At 40.1% G+C, this 24,882-nt stretch overlaps 1 protein-coding gene across 9 annotated transcripts in view; it reads right to left on the bottom strand.

The window, feature by feature from the left end:
* Positions 1–777: 777 nt before the first annotated feature.
* Adgrf5 (adhesion G protein-coupled receptor F5) overlaps positions 778–24,882 on the bottom strand; it is a 93,731-nt gene continuing 69,626 nt past the window's right edge. For 6 of the 9 annotated variants that reach the window (XM_074081993.1, XM_074081997.1, XM_074081998.1 and 3 more), the window contains 12 exons: positions 20,878–21,048; positions 18,846–18,965; positions 18,484–18,693; positions 16,607–16,819; positions 14,750–14,905; positions 12,848–13,056; positions 10,262–10,441; positions 6,382–7,776; positions 5,137–5,178; positions 4,972–5,031; positions 4,045–4,129; positions 778–2,135 (listed from right to left, as the gene is read on the bottom strand). In XM_074081993.1, coding sequence (XP_073938094.1) covers positions 2,056–2,135; positions 4,045–4,129; positions 4,972–5,031; positions 5,137–5,178; positions 6,382–7,776; positions 10,262–10,441; positions 12,848–13,056; positions 14,750–14,905; positions 16,607–16,819; positions 18,484–18,693; positions 18,846–18,965; positions 20,878–21,048 — 2,921 coding nt within the window. In that variant the 3' untranslated portion in view covers positions 778–2,055. Of the gene's footprint in view, positions 2,136–2,798; positions 2,866–3,294; positions 3,413–4,044; positions 4,130–4,971; positions 5,032–5,136; positions 5,179–6,381; positions 7,777–10,261; positions 10,442–12,847; positions 13,057–14,749; positions 14,906–16,606; positions 16,820–18,483; positions 18,694–18,845; positions 18,966–20,877; positions 21,049–24,882 lie in introns of all 9 variants that reach the window. The other 3 variants (XM_074081994.1, XM_074081995.1, XM_020182555.2) reach the window with 3 other exon arrangements.

Raw genomic sequence — 24,882 nt, 5'->3', positions numbered from 1 at the left:
AGCGTTTCTCATTCCCCTGCATTTTTGAAAATGACAACCCCAGCCTCCCTGATGCTGTGCCTCCCTCGTGTCCAGATTTCCCTGCTAGCTGGGCAGCAACCCCGGCTCCATGCTCCTTGCTCTAACTTCAGGAACCTAATCAGTCCAAGTCACTCTTTCTCCAATATTTAATTCCAGTTCAGTGGATCCCCAACATGTTTGTCTCCATCTTCTCGGTTCTGAGTTCTGCTCCAAGGTTCATCATTCCCTGGTGAAACTAGTCTACATTTATAGACTAGCAGTCATTTCCTTTTGGAACTTTAAATAATAAACCATTCAGTTGGAACAGAGATGTGGTAGTTCTCAGGCAAACAAGGGAACAGATGGCGATGGCATTTGTGAAAATGACATTCATTGGGTTTAAGCCTTATTAGGACTTGAATCTGGCTCACCTCTGCCCCATCCCTCTTCTTCTCCACAAAGAAGAGAGAGGAAAAAGTAGAATTTAAAATTAAAAATAAAAGAAATTTCAAATTATTAAAATATTAAAATAAAACTCTTTTGAACCTCAGTAAATAAGATGTTGCTGAATCTCAGCCTATTTTGTCCCATCTTCCAGCACATTCAGCCTATCAACTTCGAGGGGCCCCATGGTTTAATTCTCATCTCTCTGAGGTCAGACTTGGGTTTGCAATGTGTGATTCCTCTACTTACAGCACATGGTTAACTCTAACATGAATGCAGTTCTAATAAATATTTGTATTTTTTAATGAAATGCACACACACACACACACACACCACAATTCACAAACAGTTTAATCCTTGAGGAAAGTTCTGGCATTCACTCTTCAAGGTTAAGTGTATTAGGAGCACACAATAGCCCACTGCAAAATTTCTCTCTGGAAGATTTCCAAGTGGTTGTAAGGAAAACAAATTAAACCATACAAAACTCTTAATGTATATTGGTCTGGGAACTTAGAGACTGGAAGAAATACCACATAGTGAGCTATACAACACACCAAGGGCCATTGTATCAACAGTGACAATGATAGGAACAACAACAATAATTATGTACAACACTATAAGATTATTAAAACCTATTATATAATGCACAGAGAAGTACCTGGTTACAGCTGTTACATATATGACAGTTGGGGGTCTATTTTCAGTGCAATATATCAAATTTGTCAATAATTGGATATAAAAATATATTTTTTTGCTTTCAAAGCATGGAACAAACAAAAACATAAGGCTTTTCTGATAAACTACAAAAGGATTAAGGAGCAGTTGGATCTAATAAAGAGTGACTGCCACACTTCCTCCACAAGTTCATTCCATTTTGCTCAGACGTTGACAACAAAGGTGTCTGTGCTTAGGCTCAGGGGAATCACTTTACCTTGGATGCATTGCTTGTAAATCTTATTATCCTTTGATAATGTCATTTCCTCACCATTTCCCCACTGTCTTCTCTTTTCCTTCTTAGCTAGGAAAATATCAGGAAGGTACCAAACTCATTTCCCAAACTCTTTCAGTTTCCATTTTGAGCCATAGATTTTGATTCTCACTGTTGCAGTATTAGACTTTTACCACCCGCCATCTTCAAATGTGGTCCTTAATGCTTTATCCTCTCTTCCTCCTTTCTTCCCTCCCTCCTTCCCTCTCTCCTTTGTTCGTTCGTTCGTTCCTTCCTTCCTTCCTTTCTTCCTAGAATTCACTCAAGTATTTCCTAGGTACTAGCTTTTTTGCATATTATTTTAGTCAAAGCTTATCTTTGTAACCAATGGAAAAAAGTGAAAAATGTCTCTTAAAAATTCTATTTTACAATATAGACAAAGAAGTTGGGCCTAAAGGGATCTGAGTTTCACTTAAATACTATACACATTTGTCATTACATGAGGGCTAGACATGGGGAGCCAAAAATAAACAATTACTTTTAGTCTGTCTTTACAAAAGAAAGCCTCTTCTCTAATGGAACAGTCTTTTCAGCATGTGTTTCCAGAAGCTTGCAGAGAGGCTTTACTTTGTCAGAGCACATCCATTTTCCCCAGAGGTCATGTAGATTGGATTTTTCTGGTCTTAGTTGAGCAATGAGTATGCACTGGATGAATTTTCCAGGGATGAGCTTGTTGTTTCTGGTGTGGAAACATTGTATGTTCCTGGAAAACAGAGCAACACCTCAGTCTCAGAGACAAGCCCTTACGGACTTCAGGGTGTGAACATCTGCTAATGGACCCAGGTGGGGGCTCTGGCTCAGGAGTCAGCTAAGCCTTCCATGCCTGGAAACCAACCCATGCCCGCCCTCCTCCCGAACCCGAAAGTGCCAGAGAACAAATGACAGAAGTGCTGTTGTTCTCAAGCATGCATAGGACAGCCAACAAGCACTAACTACTTGGAATCACACCAGCAGCAGATTTCCACAAAGGGCAAGAAGATCTCAATGTGGGAAGCCTCTCCACAGATCACCACATGCCACCACATGCTTGGGTCTGGGGACATCTGCATGCAGGAGCCTGCCTGGTCCCCATGGTTACAGTGACTAGGGGAAGTTCCTGGGAGAAACCTGGGGGCTGAGCTGAAGGAGAAGGTTTATAAAGAGGCAAAAAGGAAAGAAAAGAGAAATTTATGGAGGAAGAAGAGCCAGGAGCAGAAAGAAGCAGAAGTCAGGGATACCAACAGAAGTCCTGAGGACCAGTGAAGCAGGGCAGGTAGCCTTGGAGCAACTGCACGGCTCTGCGTGGGCAGATGGTGGGGGGACTGTGCATAGGGAGAGAGTAGGGATTGTGTGTTGGGCAAAGGAAGGGTTGAAGTGTCTACCCTACCATCAGACTGTTGAACTGCCACTGCTAATAGGGTTTCTGTCATTGTCTGGCAGGACCTTGGGGGCTGCTAACAATATAAACCAAAAGTGATAATGATTATGGACCCCACAAACAGGCAAAAGTGGAGCTACACTCATGACCCCGAGAGATTATCCAGTGGTACTCCAGGAACAGAGTCCATTTCTCAACTTTTATCTAATTGATTCAGAAACAAGGAACATATTTTATTGGCCTTACATAGTGCATAATTCTGATTCTGTGGAATTAGTTAGCAGTTTTCATCATTTTCACAGCAATGCAAATGATAAATACTGGCAAATCCAATAGTTCTTAATCACCCTAAAGATTTGACCATTTCACAACAAATCAAATCAATGAATTTCCAAATCAAAAGTGAAGATCCTCCCGTTTCATGAGTAATTCATTAAATTGAAGCAGAACTCACTAAGTTCCCTGGAGTTTTAATGATGATAGGTATTCTCAAAATAATACTGACACATTTCTTAACTTTGCATTTGTGAGATCTATTCAGTTTCAAAAAGCTGGCTGGGGATGTAGCTCAGTGGTAGAGCACTTTCCCAGCATGCTCCAGGCCCTGGGTTCCATCATCAGCACTGTAGAAGAGAAAAAAAAAGCTGCAAAGAATTCTGGTGCTTATTTTCTGTGGGGGTCGTGGCATGGGGCAGGGATTTCAATTTACCAGAATAGCAGAGACCCATTGCCAAAGTCATTAATACGGTTTATTAAACATTTACTAGGTGGAAACTTTGACTATTAGTATTTCTCATAGAATAGCTAACTTGGGTGATTCCCTGTGTATGGATACACAGTTTTATAAACCTCAGTGTATAAAACATGCATGCTCCATCAAAACGAAAGTGAATACAAAGAATCCTACAGTAGAATTTTCGAGTATACTTTTAGCTGTACCATAACACACAAACATGATCTATCCACTCCTACTTAACATAATAGGAAAAATTCAGGTTTGTTTGTCAAGGCCAATTACAATTTACATTTCAAACCCTCTGAAACTTAACTCTTCATGAGTTGCCCATTTAGAACAGTTGTCCTCTGGGGCATCCTCCTAGTGATTTAAAAAACAAAACTTGCTAGTTCCTACATTTAACCTCTTGTAAGCAGAAGCTATTTCAGGTAAGTGCCATGAAGTGGGGGTGGAAGAATGGGGGCATCCAGGTCCCTGTTGTTGTAGCCAACCAAGGAATACCCGTATGTCACTACCTACCTGTTTTACCAAAGAGATTGTTAAATCTTCTTGATATTGGAGAACTCATAGAAAACACAGGTGTAGATGAACCTAGGGATGTTGACTAGAAGAAAGAGATAGAGATAGAGAGAGAGAGAGAGAGAGAGAGAAGAAAAAAAAAGACAATCACAAATCAAATCCATGAGACAAGGGCTGTTTTGGTATTTTGGAAAATGGGTTTGCTGCCCTCCAGTGGTGACTTTTCTGCATTTCTAATCCCATCCCCTTAGATCACATCAAGATACTGGACTCTTATCATCTGTAATAGAAAAATAACTTTCATATATATGGGTTCTCTCTCCTTTCCTTCTTTTCCTTCCTTTCTTCCTCCCTCCATCACTTCCGCACTTCCTTCTTCCTCCCTTTTTTTTTGGCACTGGAGAGCAAACTCAGGGCCTTGCCCCTTCTATTACCGTGTTCTACCATTGAGCTACATCTCCAGCTCAAATATATGTTTTTCTGTCTGGTAGGTTCTTCTAGAGTCTTCAGACATGTGAAAGGTAGTCAAACATATTCAAGGACAATAGTTATGTCCCAAAATGAACTATAGAAAATGCTATTTATTATTTTCCTCAAATTATTTTCTCTGATGCCTTAAATATCCCCCGGAAGACTTTCTCACTGAGAGTTTGATTTTAACCTTAAGTTTATCTTATCTGTCATTGGAATATCTACTTAAAGACGTGGCACACAATATACATGATAGCTCCATGGATGTGTTTAATAGGCAGAATGAGGCAAGAAGAACAATTAATCCATGCCAAAAGTAGTATGGAGGTAGGAAGGTTTCTATTTAACCCCACTGATCACAATCCCAAGGTAAAAATTTAATATACTCCAGATCTTTATATTAGTGGACTACATGAACATACGTAAACAGAATGTCTCCTCAGGCACAAGGTTTACCTTTGAATGCTGAGAAGACCATCTTGACAATGAAAACTTATTCAACAAAGCCTCCTGTACCTGCATTGTTTAAAAGAAGCCAATGTAAATTCAACAGTGCATAAGTTCAGCATGCCATAGGTACTGTGAACTTTTCCAGGATCATAAAATTATCATTGTTCTTACCTTCTGATCCCAGAGGCATCCAAAAAGCAAAATGAATAATCCCTGTGAGAAGGATTGAGAAGAGGTATATGTTAATTCTTTAATAACCAATGGACTAGGAAGTACTATTAACCTGGTGTTGGAACCAGTACTGACTTGGTATTGTGGGATCTCTTTCCCCATTTGAGTTTATGGAATGAGTCCAGCACATGATAATGTTAAAAGGGATGTAGTAGGTTCACAGTAAGGAGGCCTAAATGTTGTGGAGAATATACTCTATTTCCCTGTAATTAAAACAGCATGTCCTACAGATCATACAATTAATATGCCTCACATGATTTCTCTTTCATTCCTGTAGGTTGTGGTGATAATCTGGGGGCGGAGTCTAATAATTGGTTCCTTCAAATGGAGACATATCTTGAAGTTCATTAGATAAGAACCTTGTAGGTCAGAGTCACAGACCCAGTAGCAGAAGTTAGGGTTTATATGGTCAGTCACAAGCATCCAGGAAGCAAAATCTCCAGACGCTTTACTTCCAGACCTCTTTGCCAGCTCACAAGAGCCTGTATACCTTGGGTAGGTTTTTACCTATCCTTACCACCTCTCCATCAGGTGAAAAGGCCTGAAAAAGGTCAAAGGCCTTTTGTCTATACCTCTGCTTATGGGTCTTCTAACAAAATGGCCTGCATTATAAAGAGCAAAGCGAGCAAAGACAGGTCTTCATTTTAATATAATCAAGCATTGTCTGGCATTCATAGGGCATTTGTTCATTAATTCTTCAGTAAAAGAAGTACTCCATTCATTTCCTTCAAATGGTTCTCCTGGGTCAGGGTCTTTATTAGGCATTGTGGATACAGTGATGAACAAGAAAGGTATACTCACAAGGACAGGGCTCAGGGAGACTGACTGAGACCTTATTTGGTAGTGATATTTTTGGTAGTGATATTTTTCACTTAGGATATGATAGATTACATCAAGATTATCTTAGATAAATAACAAAATATAGTTTAGGGAAGTGACTTTCTTCCTAGTTATATTAGGGCATTTGGAACTAAGTTGTAATGCAGGTGATAAAAGATTGGAGCATCCATGGGAGCAGAGGAATGTGTCTTCTCCATCTCAATAATCTTATAATTATTGCTCATTAGGGCTAAGGCTTCCTCTGCACTAAGATTCTTCCCCATTCCCACTCTTGTTTGTGTTTCTATCATCAGTTTGTTCTATGGGGGTAGAAATTTCCTAAGAGCCCTGAACTGCAGAGCTTACCTGGAAGGCATTGAGGAGGGTAAATATTATATGGAACACAGCATTGCTCCCCTGGAACACGGTGGCAAGACCAAAACCCCAAGTGAGACCTAAGAGTGGCGTGAGGACCCCGATGCTCTTGCTGATCTGAAACAGGCTACTCTTCTCCTGCTTGCTTGGCTTGTCTCCAATGGAAGGCCTCAGGATCTTGGTGATGACGACAACCGTGATGGTAACATTCACAACCACAATGATCAGTGCTGGGATAACAAAGGCCAGCAGAGCCTTGGTGTCCTCCCAGTTGAGCCAGCAGGCATTCTTCCTCATATAGACTTCCTTTGGCTGGGTAGCCCCCACTGTGATGACCGAGATGACCAGGGGGCAGCCATAGCCTAGAGAAAAGGCAATGGCCTTCTGAATGGACTTGCTTGCATCATGCAGAATGAAAATTAGGCGGTAGAAGAGCATGAGGCCCAGTGTCAGCATCCAGAAGAAGACGCTAAGGTAGAAGAAGTGGATGAAGAAGGTGGCAGCCACACAGGCTGTTTCATTGAGAGGATAGTAATAGTCATGGACAGCAGCGGCCACAATGAACCAGATATCAGCAACCAGAAGGGAAGCTGCAATGTTTACTATGCAAATATGGCGCATGTAGGAAGTCCGGTTCTTGGTGACTGATTTCCATACCACAGCTTCTACCACCAGACAGGCTGCTAAGCTCAAGATGGAAAAGCCCAACCCAATGTAAGAAATGATATCCAGTAGTATTTTCATGATAGAATCGGGATCTGGGGAGTCAGGGGACATAAGGATGGAGAATGATGTGAGGTGGTCACAGTAGCAGGATACACTGTCCCCATTGACTTCTTTCACATAGCACCCATTGGTGTCCCACCCCCCTGTAGAGTTGCCAAGGCTGAAATTCCAGAAGACACACTGTGGTTTCCCGCCTGAATGGTGGTTGTTCTTAAAAGTCATGGAAATCCTGAATGGCTTGCTTATATTGTGACTGACAGTGGTTGTCATCACCAAGCTGTTTGCGAAAGTCTTTTTCTGACTGTCCTGGGCAAGGATGGCTTTGAGAGTTGGGAATGCCACAGTGACTACAGACGAATCTGGCTGCAAGTTTCCCAGCTGGCACTCATCAATGGTCACATGGCCCCAGAGGTCAGAGTGTGTGAAAACAAACTTTTGTTGGTAGGTTTTAGGGTGGCTGGATTTTATTACCATGCTCTTCATTTGCACATTAGGGTGGGAGAGGAACACAGGGGTGCTATCTCCCAACCATAGTGCTTGGGAAAATCTTTCCACTGAACGCAGTAGCTGTGAGCTCTGTTGAGTCTGTTGCTGTTGTAACTTTTCCCAGGAGTTTAAGATGGACTTGTCCAGGATGACATTGACAGTGGAAAGCACATCCTGTAATTGACAGGGCATAAGATCAAACCAACAAAAATTCCTTCAAACATAAAAAAGATAAGAAGAACATCTCCCTGGAAACAGATTGGGTAGTGATACTTAAGGAAAAATGGGCAGAGGTTAGCAGAGGAGGGGCCAAGGCTACAACACATGGCTAGACATTTAATAACAGTGACTGTGAGAACCACCCTCCCACCAGTTACTAAGGTTAATTCAGCTTGCTGGCACGGATGTTTATTTTAAATTTCAAGCCTGTGAAGGCTTTTTGGTGGAAGGCATATCACCAGCAAGTGTGAAAAAGTCTTAAAAGAACTTTAAGACTTTAGGGAACAAGGGGCTGTCTCTACCACAGAGGCCAAGAAAAGAACCAAGTGCTAGTGCAAAACTCCAGCCTGGGAATCAGGCAGTTAACCCAGCCCAATCCTCTGCCACAAAGGGAGGCAGCCACTGCCTCTGCTAGTATACCTTTCCACCTGGATGGAAAGCCTCTGGGGCACAGTGGCCAACTCACATTGGGGGTTGAGAAGGTGATTCCCAAAGGACATATTTCTACTTGTCCCAAACTGGTAGATGGAAACCTAGCAGGGAGGGCCCCCAGTAGAAAGACTACCCAGCAGACAGGCCAAAGTGTACAAATGTCAAAAAGCCTGCAGTCATGATAAAAGCGAGAGCACACAAGGGAGGGGTGAGGATAGGTAAGACACCTAAAAAACTAGCTAGCATTTGTTGCCCTTAATGCAGAGAAACTAAAGCAGATACCTTAAAGCAACTGAGGCCAATAGGAAAAGGGGACCAGGAACTAGAGAAAAGGTTAGATTAAAAAGAATTAACCTAGAAGGTAACACCCACGCACAGGAAATCAATGTGAGTCAATGCCCTGTATAGCTATCCTTATCTCAACCAGCAAAAACCCTTGTTCCTTCCTATTATTGCTTATACTCTCTCTACAACAAAATTAGAGATAAGGGCAAAATAGTTTCTGCTGGGTATTGAGGGGGGGAGCGGGAGGGTGTGGAGTGGGTGGTAAGGGAGGGGGTGGGGGCAGGGGGGAGAAATAAACCAAGCCTTGTATGCACATATGAATAATAAAAGAAAAATGAAAAAAAAAAAAAAAAAAAAAGAACTTCTCAAACCCCGAGCATTAATGAATTATGTGTTATCAAAGGGAGCTTCATTTTCTGCTAAACAATTTGATCCTTAATCTTATAAACTTGGGCCTGTTGGTTTTCATTCATACCCTGCCCCCAAATAATTTCTGTATATATCTTTGCCTTATCTGACCTCTGAAAGTATGAGCCCCAACACCAGGTTGAATTGTGGCCTCCAAAATGACATATCCTAATACCTAAATGCTATGAATGCGACTTTATTTGACCAAATAGTCTTTGTAGAGGTAACTGAGTTAAGGTTCCATCGTGCATTACCTGGGTAGGTCCAACTCCAATGTCAAGTATTTTCATAAGAGACAGAAGAGAAGATAAATGCAGAAGAGGAGCCCTTGTGAAGACGGAATTAGAGATGGGAGTAACACAGGCATGAGCCAAAGCTGAAAGAGGCAAGGAAAGATTCTCCTCTGAAGACTTTAGAGGAAAAGTCCAACCCAGAACCTGACTCTGCAGACATGTTGAATTCAGACTTCTAATGTCCAGAACTGTGACAAATGAATTTCTGTCACAAGCTACCTTGTCGTTATTTGTTATAGCAGCTCTGGGAAACATAGAACTTTGTTGGACTTTGCTATCAAACTCCTTGCCAGTTGGCCTCTTGTTGGGTTTGGCCACTGGGAGGTAGGTAATAGGAACAGAGGAGAGAGATAGTGAGATATATTTTCTCTGTTATCTCCAGCATATCTCTGGTAACAACTGTGGCCTTCCAAGACTATAGCTTCTGCCGAGAGGTCCGTCCTCCAAGACTTCAGCACTCACTGGATTCCAGTTGCACTAGCTCAAATCTTTTCCCTAAGGTGTGATAATGGCTTATAAATCTTGCTGATATCTCTGGCTACCCCATCACCCTTGTGTTTTATTTATTTATTATTTATTTTTACTCTGGCTTTACCTTTCGAAGTCTCCCTTAATGAAAGTCTTATCATTTGAACTCTTTTGAATGAATTATTTTTCCTCCAAGAACTCTGATTACTTCAAAGTTCAAGCTAGACCTTTGAGAATCTGATTTTGTACGTACTCTGAAAACACTTAATTGTTCGTTTTCCTGGGGAACAAGTAGGGATTCATTCTATTTACACAAAGAAACTAAAGAAGAAATTCACTAAAGAAATCTTGTCAAGTCCTGAAATGGATACTGGAAACACTCTGATACCATAAAAGCCATAGCTAGAAGAGAATGTTGCGTGATTCTAACATCCAGCTCATTGCTCTGGAAAAGACACAGAAGAAGCTGCAATGAAGAGAAATTGTGCTTGAAAACAAATCCTAAGGGTGAGAAGGTAAGACCCAGAATTGCTGCAAGGCTTAAGCATACTTACTGTCATCATTTCTGAATTCACTTGAGTTGGAACGGTTGAGACCAAGTCAAGGATGTTAATGATTGCTCCCAGGCTCCCAGGAGATGAGCGAATGTCCTGTTCTTCCTTGCCTGTGCGAATAGAAAGATCCTTCAAGTATGTAGGGAGCTTCTGGTCCTGAGAGGGGCTCCTGACCAAAGCCTAGTAAGAGAAAAGCCAAAACAAATGAAAAAGCTTGTTAATCAGTCAAGCCAATGTACCCTGCATGGCAAAATCTTCCACAGCTGTGGTTCCCTTCTTGCTCCATGCCCATATGCACCAGAATAGCCCATAAAATAAGTATTTACTTTTTAAACTATCTGTGTGTGCTCTCCAGAACAGAATAAGACATAAGGCCTCACACATAGAAAGGTAAATATAAAATATATGCATGATTGTTAGAGAACTAGATTAAAGTGGAGCAAGATTGTCACTTGAATAGTCTGCATGGAAGCACATTGCCTCTTTGCTTTTAATCATGTCACTTATGCAGCTGATCACTGAGGCAACTGTCTGGGGACAGATCTGGTTTCTATCTGTTCTCTCAGTATCATTATTAAGAGTGTCCTCTTGTATTCTCAAAAAGTGTCCTGATTTGGATGACAGAGCATCACCTATAATCATCATGCAGCTGTTTTCTAATTCTCTAACTTCTGTTTACAATTAAAGAATGAGCTCAAAAATCTGCCTTTCATAGGATACCTTCAATGATATTTCCTTCTCTTGATGCATGAGTATTTAACGTATTTTATACCTGTGACATCTCTACTAAAGTTATCTTGTGTGTGTGTGTGTGTGTGTGTTTTGGTAGGACTGGGGTTTGCATTCAGGGCTTTGTACTTGCACGGCAGGCACTCTACCACTTGAGCTATACCTCAGTCCATTTTGCTCTAGCTACTTTTAGTTATTTTGTTCTAGTCATATTTAGTTATTTTTGTTTCACAAACTATTTTCCCAGGCTGGCCTTAAACTGCTATCCTCAAGATCTCAGCCTCCCAAGAAGCTAGGATTATAGACATGAGCCACCAGTGCCCAACTTTTGTGCTTTAATTTTAGTACCTCTCCAGTTGAACCATAAGCTCCTAAATAATGTGATCTACTTGTTTTATTTCTTTATATTCCTATCATATTACATAAAGCCTATCATAGTACAAGCCACATAACTTTGCATATAGTTCAACAAATATAGCACTGTATGCATATATCAAATGAAGCAGGGTAGACCAGAATGACCCTTTAAAAATGTATCTACAGCCAGGTGTGGTGGTTCACACCTGCAATCCTTGCACTCCAGAAGGTGAGGCAGGACGATCTTGAGTTCAAGGCCAGACTGGGAGACATGGTGAGTTCGAAGACTTTGTCTCATAAACATATAAGACCCTGTCTCAAAAAAGAAAGAGAAAGAAAAAATATATCCAGAGTTGTGACTAGAATGAGCATTGAGACCAAATTTTATTTTGTAACTATCTATCTTTCTTTCTTTTTTGTTTTCTTGTAGTGCTAGGTATGGAACCTAGTACCTCACATGTGCTAGGCAAGTGTTTTACGTTGAACTACACCCCAGCCCTCTACCTTTCGTGATTGGGATAATTTATGTCCCTCATGCTTCATCCATCTAGAGCCAATACAAATGCTAAGTTTTCCAAATAGAACTTCTTCATTTATCTCAGTGAAAATTAATGTACATATATTTACCTAAATGGATTGCATCCATTATCAAAATCAGAGGCAAGTTATGATTTGATCTCTTTACCTTGAGAGCATCTCTAGTAATGCTTTGAACATAGTATGTATTTTAATGAATTTGGTGTGAGACAGGGGAGAGACTGAAGATAATTTGATAAAACACAAATGTACATTTCCCCCCTTTTCTAAGTTCTTCCTTTTTCCAGTGGCAAGCAGATTCGAAACTGATTGTCTAAAGATACCACCATTCACTATAGCCCTACTAATTGTATTTCAGATATTTTTTAATTGTAGCTCATGGGTTTTTAGAAGTCTCTAACTTACAACAAATTAAATATGGAGATGATATTTATTTATTTTGATAAAAAGAAAGGAATCCCTCCCTGCCTCCCCCACCCCAGGTAATAATAACCTCTAATTTAGATAAGACAGACAGGGTAATCTCTTCTTCAGTAGTACAGATTACCTCTAAGGATTGAGGAAATCCAGACCTGTAAAAGCATAGAGCCCAATTATTTTTCATTGAATCTTATTTTTATATTAGTCTTCTTTCCAAAAGTATTGCAGATATTTAATATCAAAACTATTGAAAGCAAATCATTAAGAGATTCTGATATACTGTCCCTTCTTGGTATTGGACACAAGGTATGAGAAGTCAAGCTTAAGGGATCCAGCTGGTCCTAGAGCAGAACACAGACTTCAATGCTGTCCATCATATTTTAATTTAAGCATTGTTAAGATTGCATATTCTTTGGAAATAGACATAACTAGTTTTTGGAACAATACAAGTATTCAAAAGCCCATTTTCCTAAGTGTAAAGAAACCTGATAAGCCAGACAAAACTCCCCGTCAAGAACTCAGAGTCAGAGGTTTAAGGCTCACCCTGGCCAGCTGAAGCAGACCATTTATTGGAGCAGAGATGCATCCTTTTCTCTCCTCCTTCCACTGGGAGCCTACACATTTGTAGGTGGCAATCCCACCAATGGTATTACCAGGAGTTCTGGAAAGATTTGAGAACTGGCATAGCTTCTGGATGATTTTCCCAGGCTCCCCAACACCTATTACAGGATCTCGGCATGTGATGTTCTCTCCTGTATTGGAAACACAGGAAAAAAAAAAACGGGACAATTGAAAAGAGAAACGATGATGGAAATAAGGGTCAAGTTGGAAAAGATTATGATGTTTGGATTCATATTTCTCTTTCTTTTCTGTGGCCTTTTCAGAGTTACTCAGATTTCTTAATTTTGTTCCTGATTTCCCAACACTGCCTTCTGTAACCTGCACTTGCTTTTCCTAACAGACTTTATTTCTTCTGTGCTTCATTTCATCTCCAGTCTCCAGGAATTTTCTCTTTGCCATGAGGAAAAACTAAGCCATGGAAAATGGTGAGAGCTTAAGGTGTGCTTATGCAAATGGGAGAGATTCTACTGGCCAGGAATTTTAAGGGCATAAGGTCTTACATAAAGGGATTAGCATGTGGGAGCCATTTGGGGAACTTTGGAAAATGCCAGTGCCCAGGCCCACCTCACTCCAAGTACATCAGAATTTTTAGGCTGATACTCCAGCGTCAGCAGTATTTTAAGCTTCCCTGGCAGTCCCAATGTGCAGCCAAGGTTGAGAAGCACTGCTGCTTTAATACAAATAATTAGTCATAGGATTTCCAGACATCCAGGACCTGAATATTGTAAGAAATATGTTAAAGCATTTGTTCCTTCTGGTTTCCCTTAATGGTGACTATTTCATCTCCATTCACAGGCTGACAAGTGTGGGAAAATGACATTTGTTGCAAAATCTCTGACCTCTAGGGGATCCTGAGCAGACCTCTCCTTATCAACATTTTTATTTAGCTAATTAACATTGATATCTCAACCACTGTATAAAATATTGAAATGTTGGAAAAAAGAAGAGGAACCAGATTTGGTGTGAAGAAAGAGGAGAACAAAGGTAAGTGAATAAAGCCTGCTGGCTAAGATGGGGAGACAATGAAGAAGAAGTGGCCTGTGCTGCTCTCTGGAGGGGCTGTGTTGGCAGGGTTAGGTAACAATGACTCAGAGAGAGAGGGGACTCTAAACTGCTTCCTGCTTTGGTATCCAAGGTTAGTTAACGACACATGAGAGAATGAGCACAAATCATTCAGTAAATTCAAACAAGTTTAGGGCTAGAGCAATGCATCCTTCATATATCAGATTCCTGTTAATGGGAGGATTTAGCTGGTGATGGAGACGTGGCAAGAGATTTGCCTGACTGAGGAGAACTCTTCAACATGGGCTGTTTTAGAAATTATTCCACAAATCATGAACTTTCATTTGGAAGATATTATACATGGGCGTATGGCTTCAGAATCATAAAGGATGGGGAGTTTATTATTTAAATCAACTCCTTTCATGTAATTCATCTCAAGAAAAAAAGTGCTGGTGATGACACACCCCTTAAACTCAAAGGAATTCCAAGTGCATACTTATACTGCCAACTGATACCTGTGTGGTGAACTTCTCAGCCTCCCAGGATGGACTGAAGTATGATTTCATCTCCAAGACTTTCCCTCCTCACTATTTCTCACCTACAAGCAGCAGACCTAATCTAGGCAGCCCTTCTGGACACCTGTTTTTGCACTTTCCACAGCATCAGAGGCTTATTTCTTTTCAAATCCCCCATGGTTAGCTCAAGGCCTGACACAGTGAAGGTGTTTAATACATATTTATTGAATGTACATGTATTTGTTGAATGAATAAATGAGTCCCTGCTCCTGAGTATAACATTTAAAGTAATTTAAAATGCACTTACCAGGAACCAGAGTAAGCTTCATCAGTGGGCTCCGGACTGAGTTTTTAGCCGCATTAGTAAAATGACAAAACACATCAACATTTTTTGGACACCAGGGAACTGAGTTTGCTGGGAAATTGTATTTGTAGCACACTTGCTTTCCAGTAATTTCTTTTTCTAAAGATAGAGTTATTGAGGGAAAGAATTACTAACAACATGAGTGCCCACAACACATGATCTGTCAAGATGACCCAATATGAATAACCTGTCCAAGCTTTTCCCAGGAATGCACCACATCAGTTTTTAATGTGGTTTCACATACTTATGTGAAAATAATCTCTGACTCTTAGAAGCAAGCAAGCCCATATTTGCATGTGTGTTAGTCAAAACTTCACCTCCACCATTTGTGAGTCCAAATCTGTTCACGAGTTTGTGACAATCAGAATGCCTTTTCAGCATTCCTCTCGTTCTTCTACCTAGCTAAAGCTCATCATGTCTGTGCATTCATTCCACCCTGCCTTCACCATATTGGTTTTAACCACCTCTGTATAGGTCTTTCTTTTCCAGTAGCAGATAAGTTCCTGTAGAGAAAACTCCTGGTCTTATTTCTGTTTGCATCTCCCAGTGCTCAACTCAGTATCTAGCACATAAAAAGTACTGGCTGTATCTATGTTGACCACAGAATGTTGAAATGTTTGCATATTTCAATATGCAGAGTGATTTCCTATCCTACTACCTCGCAATCTTCTCTAAACTTTATTGGACTACTGCTTTTCTAAACATCCATTGTTCCTTCAGTCTACCTTACTCCTTTGGGATATTTAATAAACATTACATGCATTGCCTTTTATGACATGGACCTTTCTAGATATTAAAATATGTACCTAAATTCTTTTGTTTCCCTTTCATTGCTTATCATGCTATCTTGCACTAAGAAAATCCCCAAAGATAATTGCTGAAAGAATTAATGAGCTTGTGAAGGCATCTGTGTTTTGAGATTTGAGGATGTGAGCTCATGTTTGGTTGATCTTAATCTCTGGAATTCTGAGGGATCTGTATCAAGGATACAGTTTACCAGTGGGAATTTGATTTTTTTTCCCAAATGACAAAGCATACCAACCAATGGACTGCTCTAACCTTATCGCTCTTCAGCTTGGAGTTCATAAACTACCTACACAGAACAAGTTCAAAACCCAAAGCTTGGTGAAAACAGGACAATTATCATTCTCAAGGGAAAATTGTTGCCATCCAGAGATGAAGCCAAACTTTAAGCTCTGGCAGATGGACTTTGTTTTTCTGGCCTATCCTTTTACTGAGCATGTTGCTCTTTGAAGTTCCTGATATTGTGCAGGTGGGGTGGGGGTGCCTCAGTTACTGTGTAGGGTGCCTTAAATCCAAGGTTCTGGGTTTCTGATATTGGTAAATGTTTCTATGGATGCCCCAGCATTAGCTAAAGTATTATTTCTATTTTTTTCTCTCCTGTGTTTTTGGCACATGGCTATTTCTCTGACTTTCTTGCATGCCCAATTATATACTTAAAACTATTGTGTCAATTTATAACAAGTTATTTTTTAGCACAGAAGGAGGGATTATCAGAATATTTGGCCTGTCATGTTAAAGAAGTAGAAATCCTAGAAAGGTATCTTAATATTGTCTTTAACAGTTCCCACTGAAATGAATGGGCTCCACCTCACAGACTCTATAGATTTTACCTCAAACTATAGCAAAATAGAAGGCAACAAAGGCTCACAGGGTTCTGCTGTGTTACATTTTATTTGATACAGACTCTGTGTTTCTTGGTTCTTGTTTTAAAAGACTATTTTAGATTCCACATATATGAAATAACATAACTTGGCAATTTAGCCGTCTGTGTCTTACCAGCAGAAAAGGATGAGGAATCCACTTGGAAAGTTACTGTGTAGTCTCCACCGTCTTCTATGCAGCACTTGAAGCTATGGGAATCTGTACATAAACCACTAGCTTCCAGAGGATCAATCATGATGTTTGACTCTAGAGGCAGCGGGTGAATGGTGACGTCTTTGGTGGCGACACTGTACGAATTCTTGTATCTAAATACACAGTGATAGGTTCCTAAGTGGAAGGAAGCAAAAAATGAGATGGAGTGAAATAATTGGCAGTTGCTATAAAGGTTTAGAAGAGGGCTAGTTTTCCCTTTCAAACACCACACCTTCTTGGACTCTGGAGAAGCAAATGCTTGATCAACTTACTTCCTGGGTTCTCCATGGAGTTGAAGGATTAACCAATGACCCCTTAGTTATGCACTGACTTTCAGATAAAAGAAAGTGGTTTATCCAAGGTTAGGGGTGGAATCGGATTTTAAACCAACTTCCCAATTTCTACTCCAAGGCTGTTTCACCAACTCAGTGAATAAATAAGGATTTCAGTGTGTGTGGGGTAAGAAGCTTTTTGAAGTACTGTTGACCTGATGGACCACTGTGGTTTTACAATACCCCCTTCACCATCCCTAAATGAACAGATTCCCTCAGGTTTTAGGACAACCCATCATATGAACAGCTGCATGGAGACAGCATAGGGAGATTACAAGATACCTACAGTTAAGTAAAAACCTTCCATATTGCTTACATCCCTTCTCTTTGCCCCCATTGTGAAGGCTCTGGAAGCAGCACTGTCAGAGGTAAAAGAAGAGCAAGGAGAGAAAAGAAACCCCTTTCTATTGTTGTTGAGAAAAAGGGGAAATTTAAATTAAATACAAAATGAAAGTCTTACTATATTTAGATCAGAGTAAGCATCTATGAACCTAGGTATGAGGTTAAGTAGTTTGATATGACTAGAAAGGCTGTAATTATTGCCCAAGAGTAGGAAATCGCAATTGGACAGAGTAGGTTGACATCAGCATGGGAGAAAGATACAATCATTCCCTGATTGTAAGTACCAGGTCCAGTCCCCAAATGACTAGACACAGCAGTGTTGTCTAGCCTTGTACAAAAAATAAAGAAAGAATACATGAGATTTACAGTGTTTGGACCAATTGAACTTCTGTAAACTCAGAAAAGTTTCTGAAAAACTTCAGAAAAGAAGATTGGTTAAGAGTTGGCAAGCAGAGCCAGACAAACTGAGTTTATATCTTGGCTCTGTCATTTACTGGATGGATAACCCTGGGTATTTTACTTAGGTTCAGTGGACCTCAGTTTCACCATCTGTCAAGTGGGGATTTTTTAATGAATTAATACCTTTAAATTCTTAGCACAACAGAAAGGCTCAATGGATGTTAGCTATTACTGAAGCAGTTCTATCAAATCTTTTTTGCTTTCAAAGACTCATGTTTCTCCTAACACGAACAATGTGTAGAGGTAAACAGGAAATATAATAAAAATGCTTCTTTCTTTGGAGCTGGACATAAAATATTACCTAGATTTTTTTTATTAGCACATTTAGGCAAAATACTCTCAAGAGTTTAGTAAAAGTACTTTCAAAACAATCTTATTAGCACAATGGAAAGAGCCCAGATACTGGAATCAGAGACACTAGCTTCAATCTTGTAACTTAAGTTGTATAAACTTAGGCCTGTATTCTTTTTTCTCGGCTTCATTTTCCACATCTTTAAAATGGATTAATAACATCTTCCCTCAAAGAACTATAGTATCAAGTGTGAAGATGTATTTAATGTAAAGTAGGCAGTGTAGACGTGTCCCAGGGCAGGCAAGGGTACGGAAGGCTGCTTCACATTTCCAAGGGCACAGGCTGCACCATACAGTGTCTGATTTTTCACTCACCATTCCATTCCCGGGTTGCGGTGTTCACCATTAGTACTGACTCTGCCCCACCAGGATATGTCCTCATGGTATAAAATCTTTGATGTATTTTAATTCCAGCAGAAGTGTTCCAATATACCTCATCATAGTTACTCACATCACTGCTGCATTTTATAGAAAAGCTTTGTCCCTCAGAAACAGAAATTGGGTCCGAGGTTATTGTTAGGTTGGCTGAAAGAATGCAAACAAAACAGACAAAACAAAACTGACAACAAGTCCAATGTTTAGTCTTTCTGGTGACATTGACACATGAGTGAAATTTAAGATAGAGACAGCAAACATGGACGGTCCTGACTCTACTAGTGTCGACGTGGGATTGGTACCTTGCTGCTCCTGGGCTTTACTTGTTTCTAGGCTGTTCCCGGTGGTGCTCTGAACTGTACTCACTTCCATCACATGCCTTAGGACCTCGTGCACTTCCCCTTTGTGGCTGGAATTATTTCCTGATGGTCGGCAGGGCAAAAGGTTGCAAACTTAGGGGTGTTGACTTAGCCCAAGCTCCCCTCCAACCTCCTCTGTGACACCTCAAAGGAGAACAAATGGCTGGGTTCTTGTAACAACCTCATCGTCTATAATTTTAAAGTATTTTTTTCATAATACCCCAATGCATCTTAATTTCTCTCTTTCTGTTTCTCTCCTCCATAAAAATGTGAGCCATTTTGATTCCATTTATCTTTACATTCCCAATACTTAGTGCCAAATCCAGTATGTAGTCAGGGCTTAATAAGCAAAAGAATGAATTCTGCAACTTCCTTTCAGCAGGGAAATCATAGAATTTATTGCCCAAATAATTATAGTTGGATTGTCTCAAGCAAGCTGAGATATATGGGTACCTTACATTAATTTTAATTATGTAATGATAGTTATATTATGATAGCTATAAAATTATATATATAACTATAATTAACTATGTATTTACGACTCTTTCTGAGAGGTTCTTTACAGACTTATGAAAAGTTCTTCACTGAAAATGTTAATATATAAAAGCTTATATGAACTTCCCACAATTTTTGCCCCTGGGTCAATCTTTTCACTTCTTTTTGGCATATTCTTGACCTGGTTGACATTTCAAAATGGTATTTGCTTCAGTCTTCTATAGGTGAACAGCTTTATGCTTTGAGCCCACTGGCCTGCTTTTCCAGTCAGTGTAAAATCTTCTTTATCATAATCAAAAGAAATCAAGGTGTTCCACAGTATCATTTAGAAATTGAGGTTCAAATGTCTAGACACAGCACCAAAGCCACTTGCTCATGGTGTAATGTTATTTGCATTGTCCTCACTGTTTATAAGGATCTAGTGATGGTTTTCTAACGGTTAGCTGTTTCTAAGAGTAGAAAGAAATGCTTCATGAATCTGATTCTTTGGATTCTCAGATGAGGGCCAAACTACCAGAACAATGATTTTCAGCAAAAGTTAACCATGTCTTTAAAACATGCTCCAGTTTTGTAGATAGGAATCTACAAAGTAGATTAGGTGAGTAGGATTAGGTTTATCTGAACATATTATTGCCCTAGATGCGCTCCACTATATTTTGAGCAATTTGCAGCTTCCTGCAGTGAGAACAGTTATACATCCCCATTTTAACTCTGACAGTTAGCTATGTGGGCCAACAGAAGCCTAATCTTGGTCTTTGTATAAAATGCTAAGTCACAATAGCAGAAAAGATGAAGAAGAAGAATAGGTAGTGCTTTTTTCAGGGCTTTCTCTAAGTTTTAAAAAATGATTTGGTGAGAGATCTACAGAGTTCATTTCTATAAGACAGGTTAAAGAGTCAGTTTTACAGTTATAGGTGAAATCATAGAGCTTTATGATATAAAGAGAGATAGGACTGTTAAGAGGCCTAACCAAACTGAACTGAGATATTTAAAAACATTTGTTTGAACGTTAAAATAATGATAAATTATCAGAATATTAAAGCTTTCTGCAGATTTATTTCTAGAATGGAAGTGGAGAGCTGATGCAGAGAGTTGATGTGTGGTAAATTAGGCTGCTGGAATTCAAGGAGGGAAAATGGGATTCTGGGAGGAAAAGGAGGAAATGAAGAGGTTAGTCTCTCATGAATTCAATGAAAACAGGAGTAACCGACCTCCTAGCTCCTTTTCTATCTTCCCAGGACAATGTAGCTTGTCCCTCCATGCAGCCCACTACATCCCACCTCACCCACCTCAAATTTGAAAAATGATTCCATCAGAATTTAAATGACGGAGAGGGAAACTTCTAGCTCCCATTGGGTGATGTTCTCCAACCACAATCCCACTCTTGGAAAGTCTTGCTTGATTTTGCCCATGGATATTCCCAGTTGGTTGGCACGTGTAACATGTTTATGGCTAAAAATTCTAGTGAAAGAGTTCTTACCCACAGAGATGAATGTCACTTCTATGCTCTTACTGCCTCTGGCTCCATAGGTGCGGATGAACTCACAAGTATAGATGACTGTTGTTCCTGATGATCCACTGGGGCATTGGGTTCCATCTGCCTTGAGGGTGTAAGTGCTGCAAGTAGAATTCGGATCTGTTTCTGGAATTCCTGCAAGACATACGTAATTATTTCACTGTTATGGTTAGTTAACTCTCCGATTTAGTAACAAAAACCAAATCAATAAAAATGAGTTACTATTTAAATTGGATTTGTTCTCTTTGAATGGAGACAGGATGGTGTAGTGGCCAGGAACATAAACTCTAGATATAGGTTGTCTGGATTCCAAAACTCTATCACTTACGAGTGGGATATTGTTGAGACTGCCACTTCACTGCTCTGTGTCTCAGTTTATTCAGCAGCAAAGTGGGGGATAAAAAAGTAGCTGCTGTCTAGTACTATATGGAGGTTCAATAAGATAATATACATAAACACTTAGGATAGTGCTTGGCTGAGGCTTGTCCCCAATAAAGACCATTAGTGACAGTTATCAGATGTGAAGTAGATAGAGAGAGAGAGAGAGAGAGAGAGAGAGAGAGAGAGAGAGAGAGAGAGAGAAGTAGGGTGTTTGGGTATAATTTTAACTTGAAGGAAAAAGAGCATATCATAATTTTTAGATCAGTACTGTTATTGAAAGTAGGAAAAGTATCCTGGGATGAGTGGGATTCATCTTATTTGAAAGCATTTTCACAGTTTGCTCTCTCTTTTTAAATTTGTAGGTTTTAGTGAAAGTTTCAACTTTGTGCTTTCTCAGTCACTAGAAGTTTCCCCCTTCAATATACCTCTGTTTTCCTATCTTCCTTTCTATTCCCAGAAGCATGACACCCTCCAAGACATCTATACCTCCTGCCTAGAACTCTAGGACACCCTCATGTCTGATTCTTCCAACTCCAGTCCCTTCATTCTCTCTCCTCTCACGTCACCTGCTGCCATACACTCCTAACGTGTTCTTCAAATACTACCCTTCAAAAATGAAGGAAGAAGAAGAAGCCTCTTGAATGGTGCCAAAGTAAGTGCATCTATTCCAGCTCTGGTAAACCAATGATTTTTGAAAACTTTGGTTGTCCCGTAACCAGCTTTCCTCCCCAAATGGTTGTTCAAATCATCCAATTGATTTCCTTCTTCATGCACCTTGACTAAACTGTTTCCTAGCTCATAGGAACAAATGTCCCTACCCTTTCTAGGGCTCACTCCTCCACTTATCTTTTGAAAAGACACTTTCTCCAAATCCCCCAGGGCATTAACCAATCATTTACTTTTCCTCTCTCTGTGACTTTAATTTGTCCTCTGGTTCCTTCAGTTCGTCCTCCACATATACTCAAGTCTTCCCTTCCTAAAACAGCCCTTCCCTCCTCCAAAAGCTCCTCTACTGACAAATACATTTTCCTCCTTTCTTATCATGATGATTTTGCATTTGCCACCTCTAATTTTCCACTCCTATGCTTTTATTGCATCTTTGCAATTAGTCTTCTTCACCCCCTTTGTTACCAAGAGTCTATCTTTAAGGTCAACAGTGACCTCCTCTTTCCCCATCCAGAGGCTTCTCATGCTACCTGGACTACAGCATCCCAGGCTACTGTTCATTCTCTCTGACGTGGCTGCTTGACCCTAGAGGTCTCTTCTGCTTCTCTTCTGTCTTCATCCCTCCTTCTGGATCTCCTTCCCTGGTTCCTTTACTGCCATTCCCCTCTTAAATGCATGTATTTCTCAGGATATTGGTCTTTCCCCCAAGGGTTCTGAAATAGCCCCTTCCCTCGTCTTTTCTCCACTTTTTTCACTGAGCAATCTCATCTGAAGCTATGGCTTCTGTGATACGCATTGTTTGGATGGCTCTCTGCACTATTCTAAGAGAAACACCCTGTTGGAAACCTTAGAAGCAAATTCCCAAGTGTTGATTTGACATTTCCAGTGCCTCCAACTCAACACATGCAATTTATTTATTTTTCTCCAGATAAAACATGTCCATCTTCCAGTGCTTCCTCTCTCTACCACCAGCAGCTCCCCAAATTAAAAATCTTTAAGTCATCTCTAATTACTTGCATTTCCTCACATTGTACCTCTCTACACGGTTATGAAAAATCTTACAGGATATACTTCTGAAGCATTTCTGTCTTCATCACAGTCTCTGCCCAGGAACCATGATATGCTGTTTGCACTTTCCACTTTGCAAACTATTTTATCCAGACCTCTGTTTTCAGTTATTTCCCCCTTCAACCTAATGGTTACATTACCTGAAATTTTAGTTTTTGACAGTTCAGCTCTGATCATCTGACAATTCTCCTTTTACCTTTAAAATCTTCCCATGGTGTGGAGAATAAAGTCAAATTTCCTTAGCATGAAATAGGGCATTTATATACAGCATGCTTTTAATCTGCCATTATCCTCTCAATCTAATTCTACATCCCTCTCTTAAAAACTAAGCCACATTCTGGGCCTTTGACATGCTCTGCAGCTGTACTCTGTGCCTGTGTTTGCATCTGGAGCATTTTCCTCCCCTCCTTCTCCTGTTGATTCTTAGTCATCCTTAAAGATCCAACTTTTTTTTTTAACCAAACTAACATGCAAGACAATAAGCTATGCAGAATGGAATGCACAAAGAAATGTACAGAAATAATGATAATGTGTAATAGGTAAGTTTCATAAGACAGAGCTCAATATTACATGTAGACTGAAAGGAGGAGTGTTTTAGTGGAGAGACTAAGAAAGTTTTCAGAGAAGAGGAGGATTTCCTCTAAGCCCTGAAAAGCATTTATAGTTTTAGTGGAGAGATATGGGGGCTGTGGTTCTGGTATGGGACTTGTATGGGGTGAGTGTATAAATCAGTGCTCCCTGTAGAACTTAGCATTCTATTAAGCCACTCTAGGGGCAGGAGCTGTTTAAGGATGGGAGGATAATAAGTTATGTGGGGTCCAAGTTGCCCACCCTCTTTTAGCTACAGCAGCTCCATTCTGGTTTGCTTTACGTATTAGACATGCATTTGGTCCCAAAGGACATTTGGCAGCATTCAAAGACATTTTTGGCTCTTGCATCTGGAAGTATGACTAGCTTAGCCAAAGTTGCTGTTAAACATCCTATGATGCACAGCATAACCCTTAGAGTCAAGAATTATCTGGCCCAAAATGTCAATGGTACTAAGGTTGAAAGCCCTCTCTTATATAATCTTGTAAGATTTTGCTTGGAGAAAGGATTCTACAATTATGTAAGAAAACTGGTAGACACAAAAGCACAAAGCAACAGCATGCAGATCTCTTTTAGGAAATGCTAAGTAGTTCTGAATAATAAGTAAGCTGAAAAATAAAGGGAAAGAGGAGCTGGGGCTCCAGAGGAGGTAGTAAACTCAGAAAAGAAAGCATGACCCCTGGTCTAGCATCATATGCATTGTGTTCCTTACATCTCCCCAGGGGTTGTGCAATTCAGGTCCTGAATGGAAAGTACTGAATGAGGCTGATGAGTCGGTTGCTTTGTTCAAGGAGAAGAGATGGTATGCAACGACAAGCTCGCTGCTCAAATGAGTTAATATCCCTATTGTCTATAAAGTGGTGATGATGGTACATACTTCATAAAATTTGGGGGGAAAAGAGGGGGTAGAAAAACTGAGATAAACATTGAAACAAAAACAGTGAATATACTGAACTTGCCACTATCATTATATGATAATGAGTGTTTAATGATAGTGATACCCTTCAAGAACATCCCTTCACTCTTCCTCAGTGCTGTGGGAGATCCTCATTGGATGTTACTCCTTTTAAAGTTAGATATTCTCCTGGTGCTGATCACTCTCTTTTTGTCATGTCCCATTTGGGTGCTTTGAAAATGCAACTGACTCTGAGAAATGTTTTGGAGTTAACTATTCTGCTTGAGTGCTTCCCAGTCAGTTGACTGGGGAAAATGGTGTTTAAAAGAATATGTGTCAAGAAAAAGCTGTGAAAATGGGGCAGCAAAGGG

Source organism: Castor canadensis, chromosome 8 (genome assembly GCF_047511655.1).
Source record: "Castor canadensis chromosome 8, mCasCan1.hap1v2, whole genome shotgun sequence".
NCBI classification, from domain to species: Eukaryota; Metazoa; Chordata; class Mammalia; order Rodentia; family Castoridae; genus Castor; species Castor canadensis.
The sequence above is the reverse complement of the archived record's forward strand: the minus strand, read 5'-3'. Positions and strand labels throughout refer to the sequence as shown.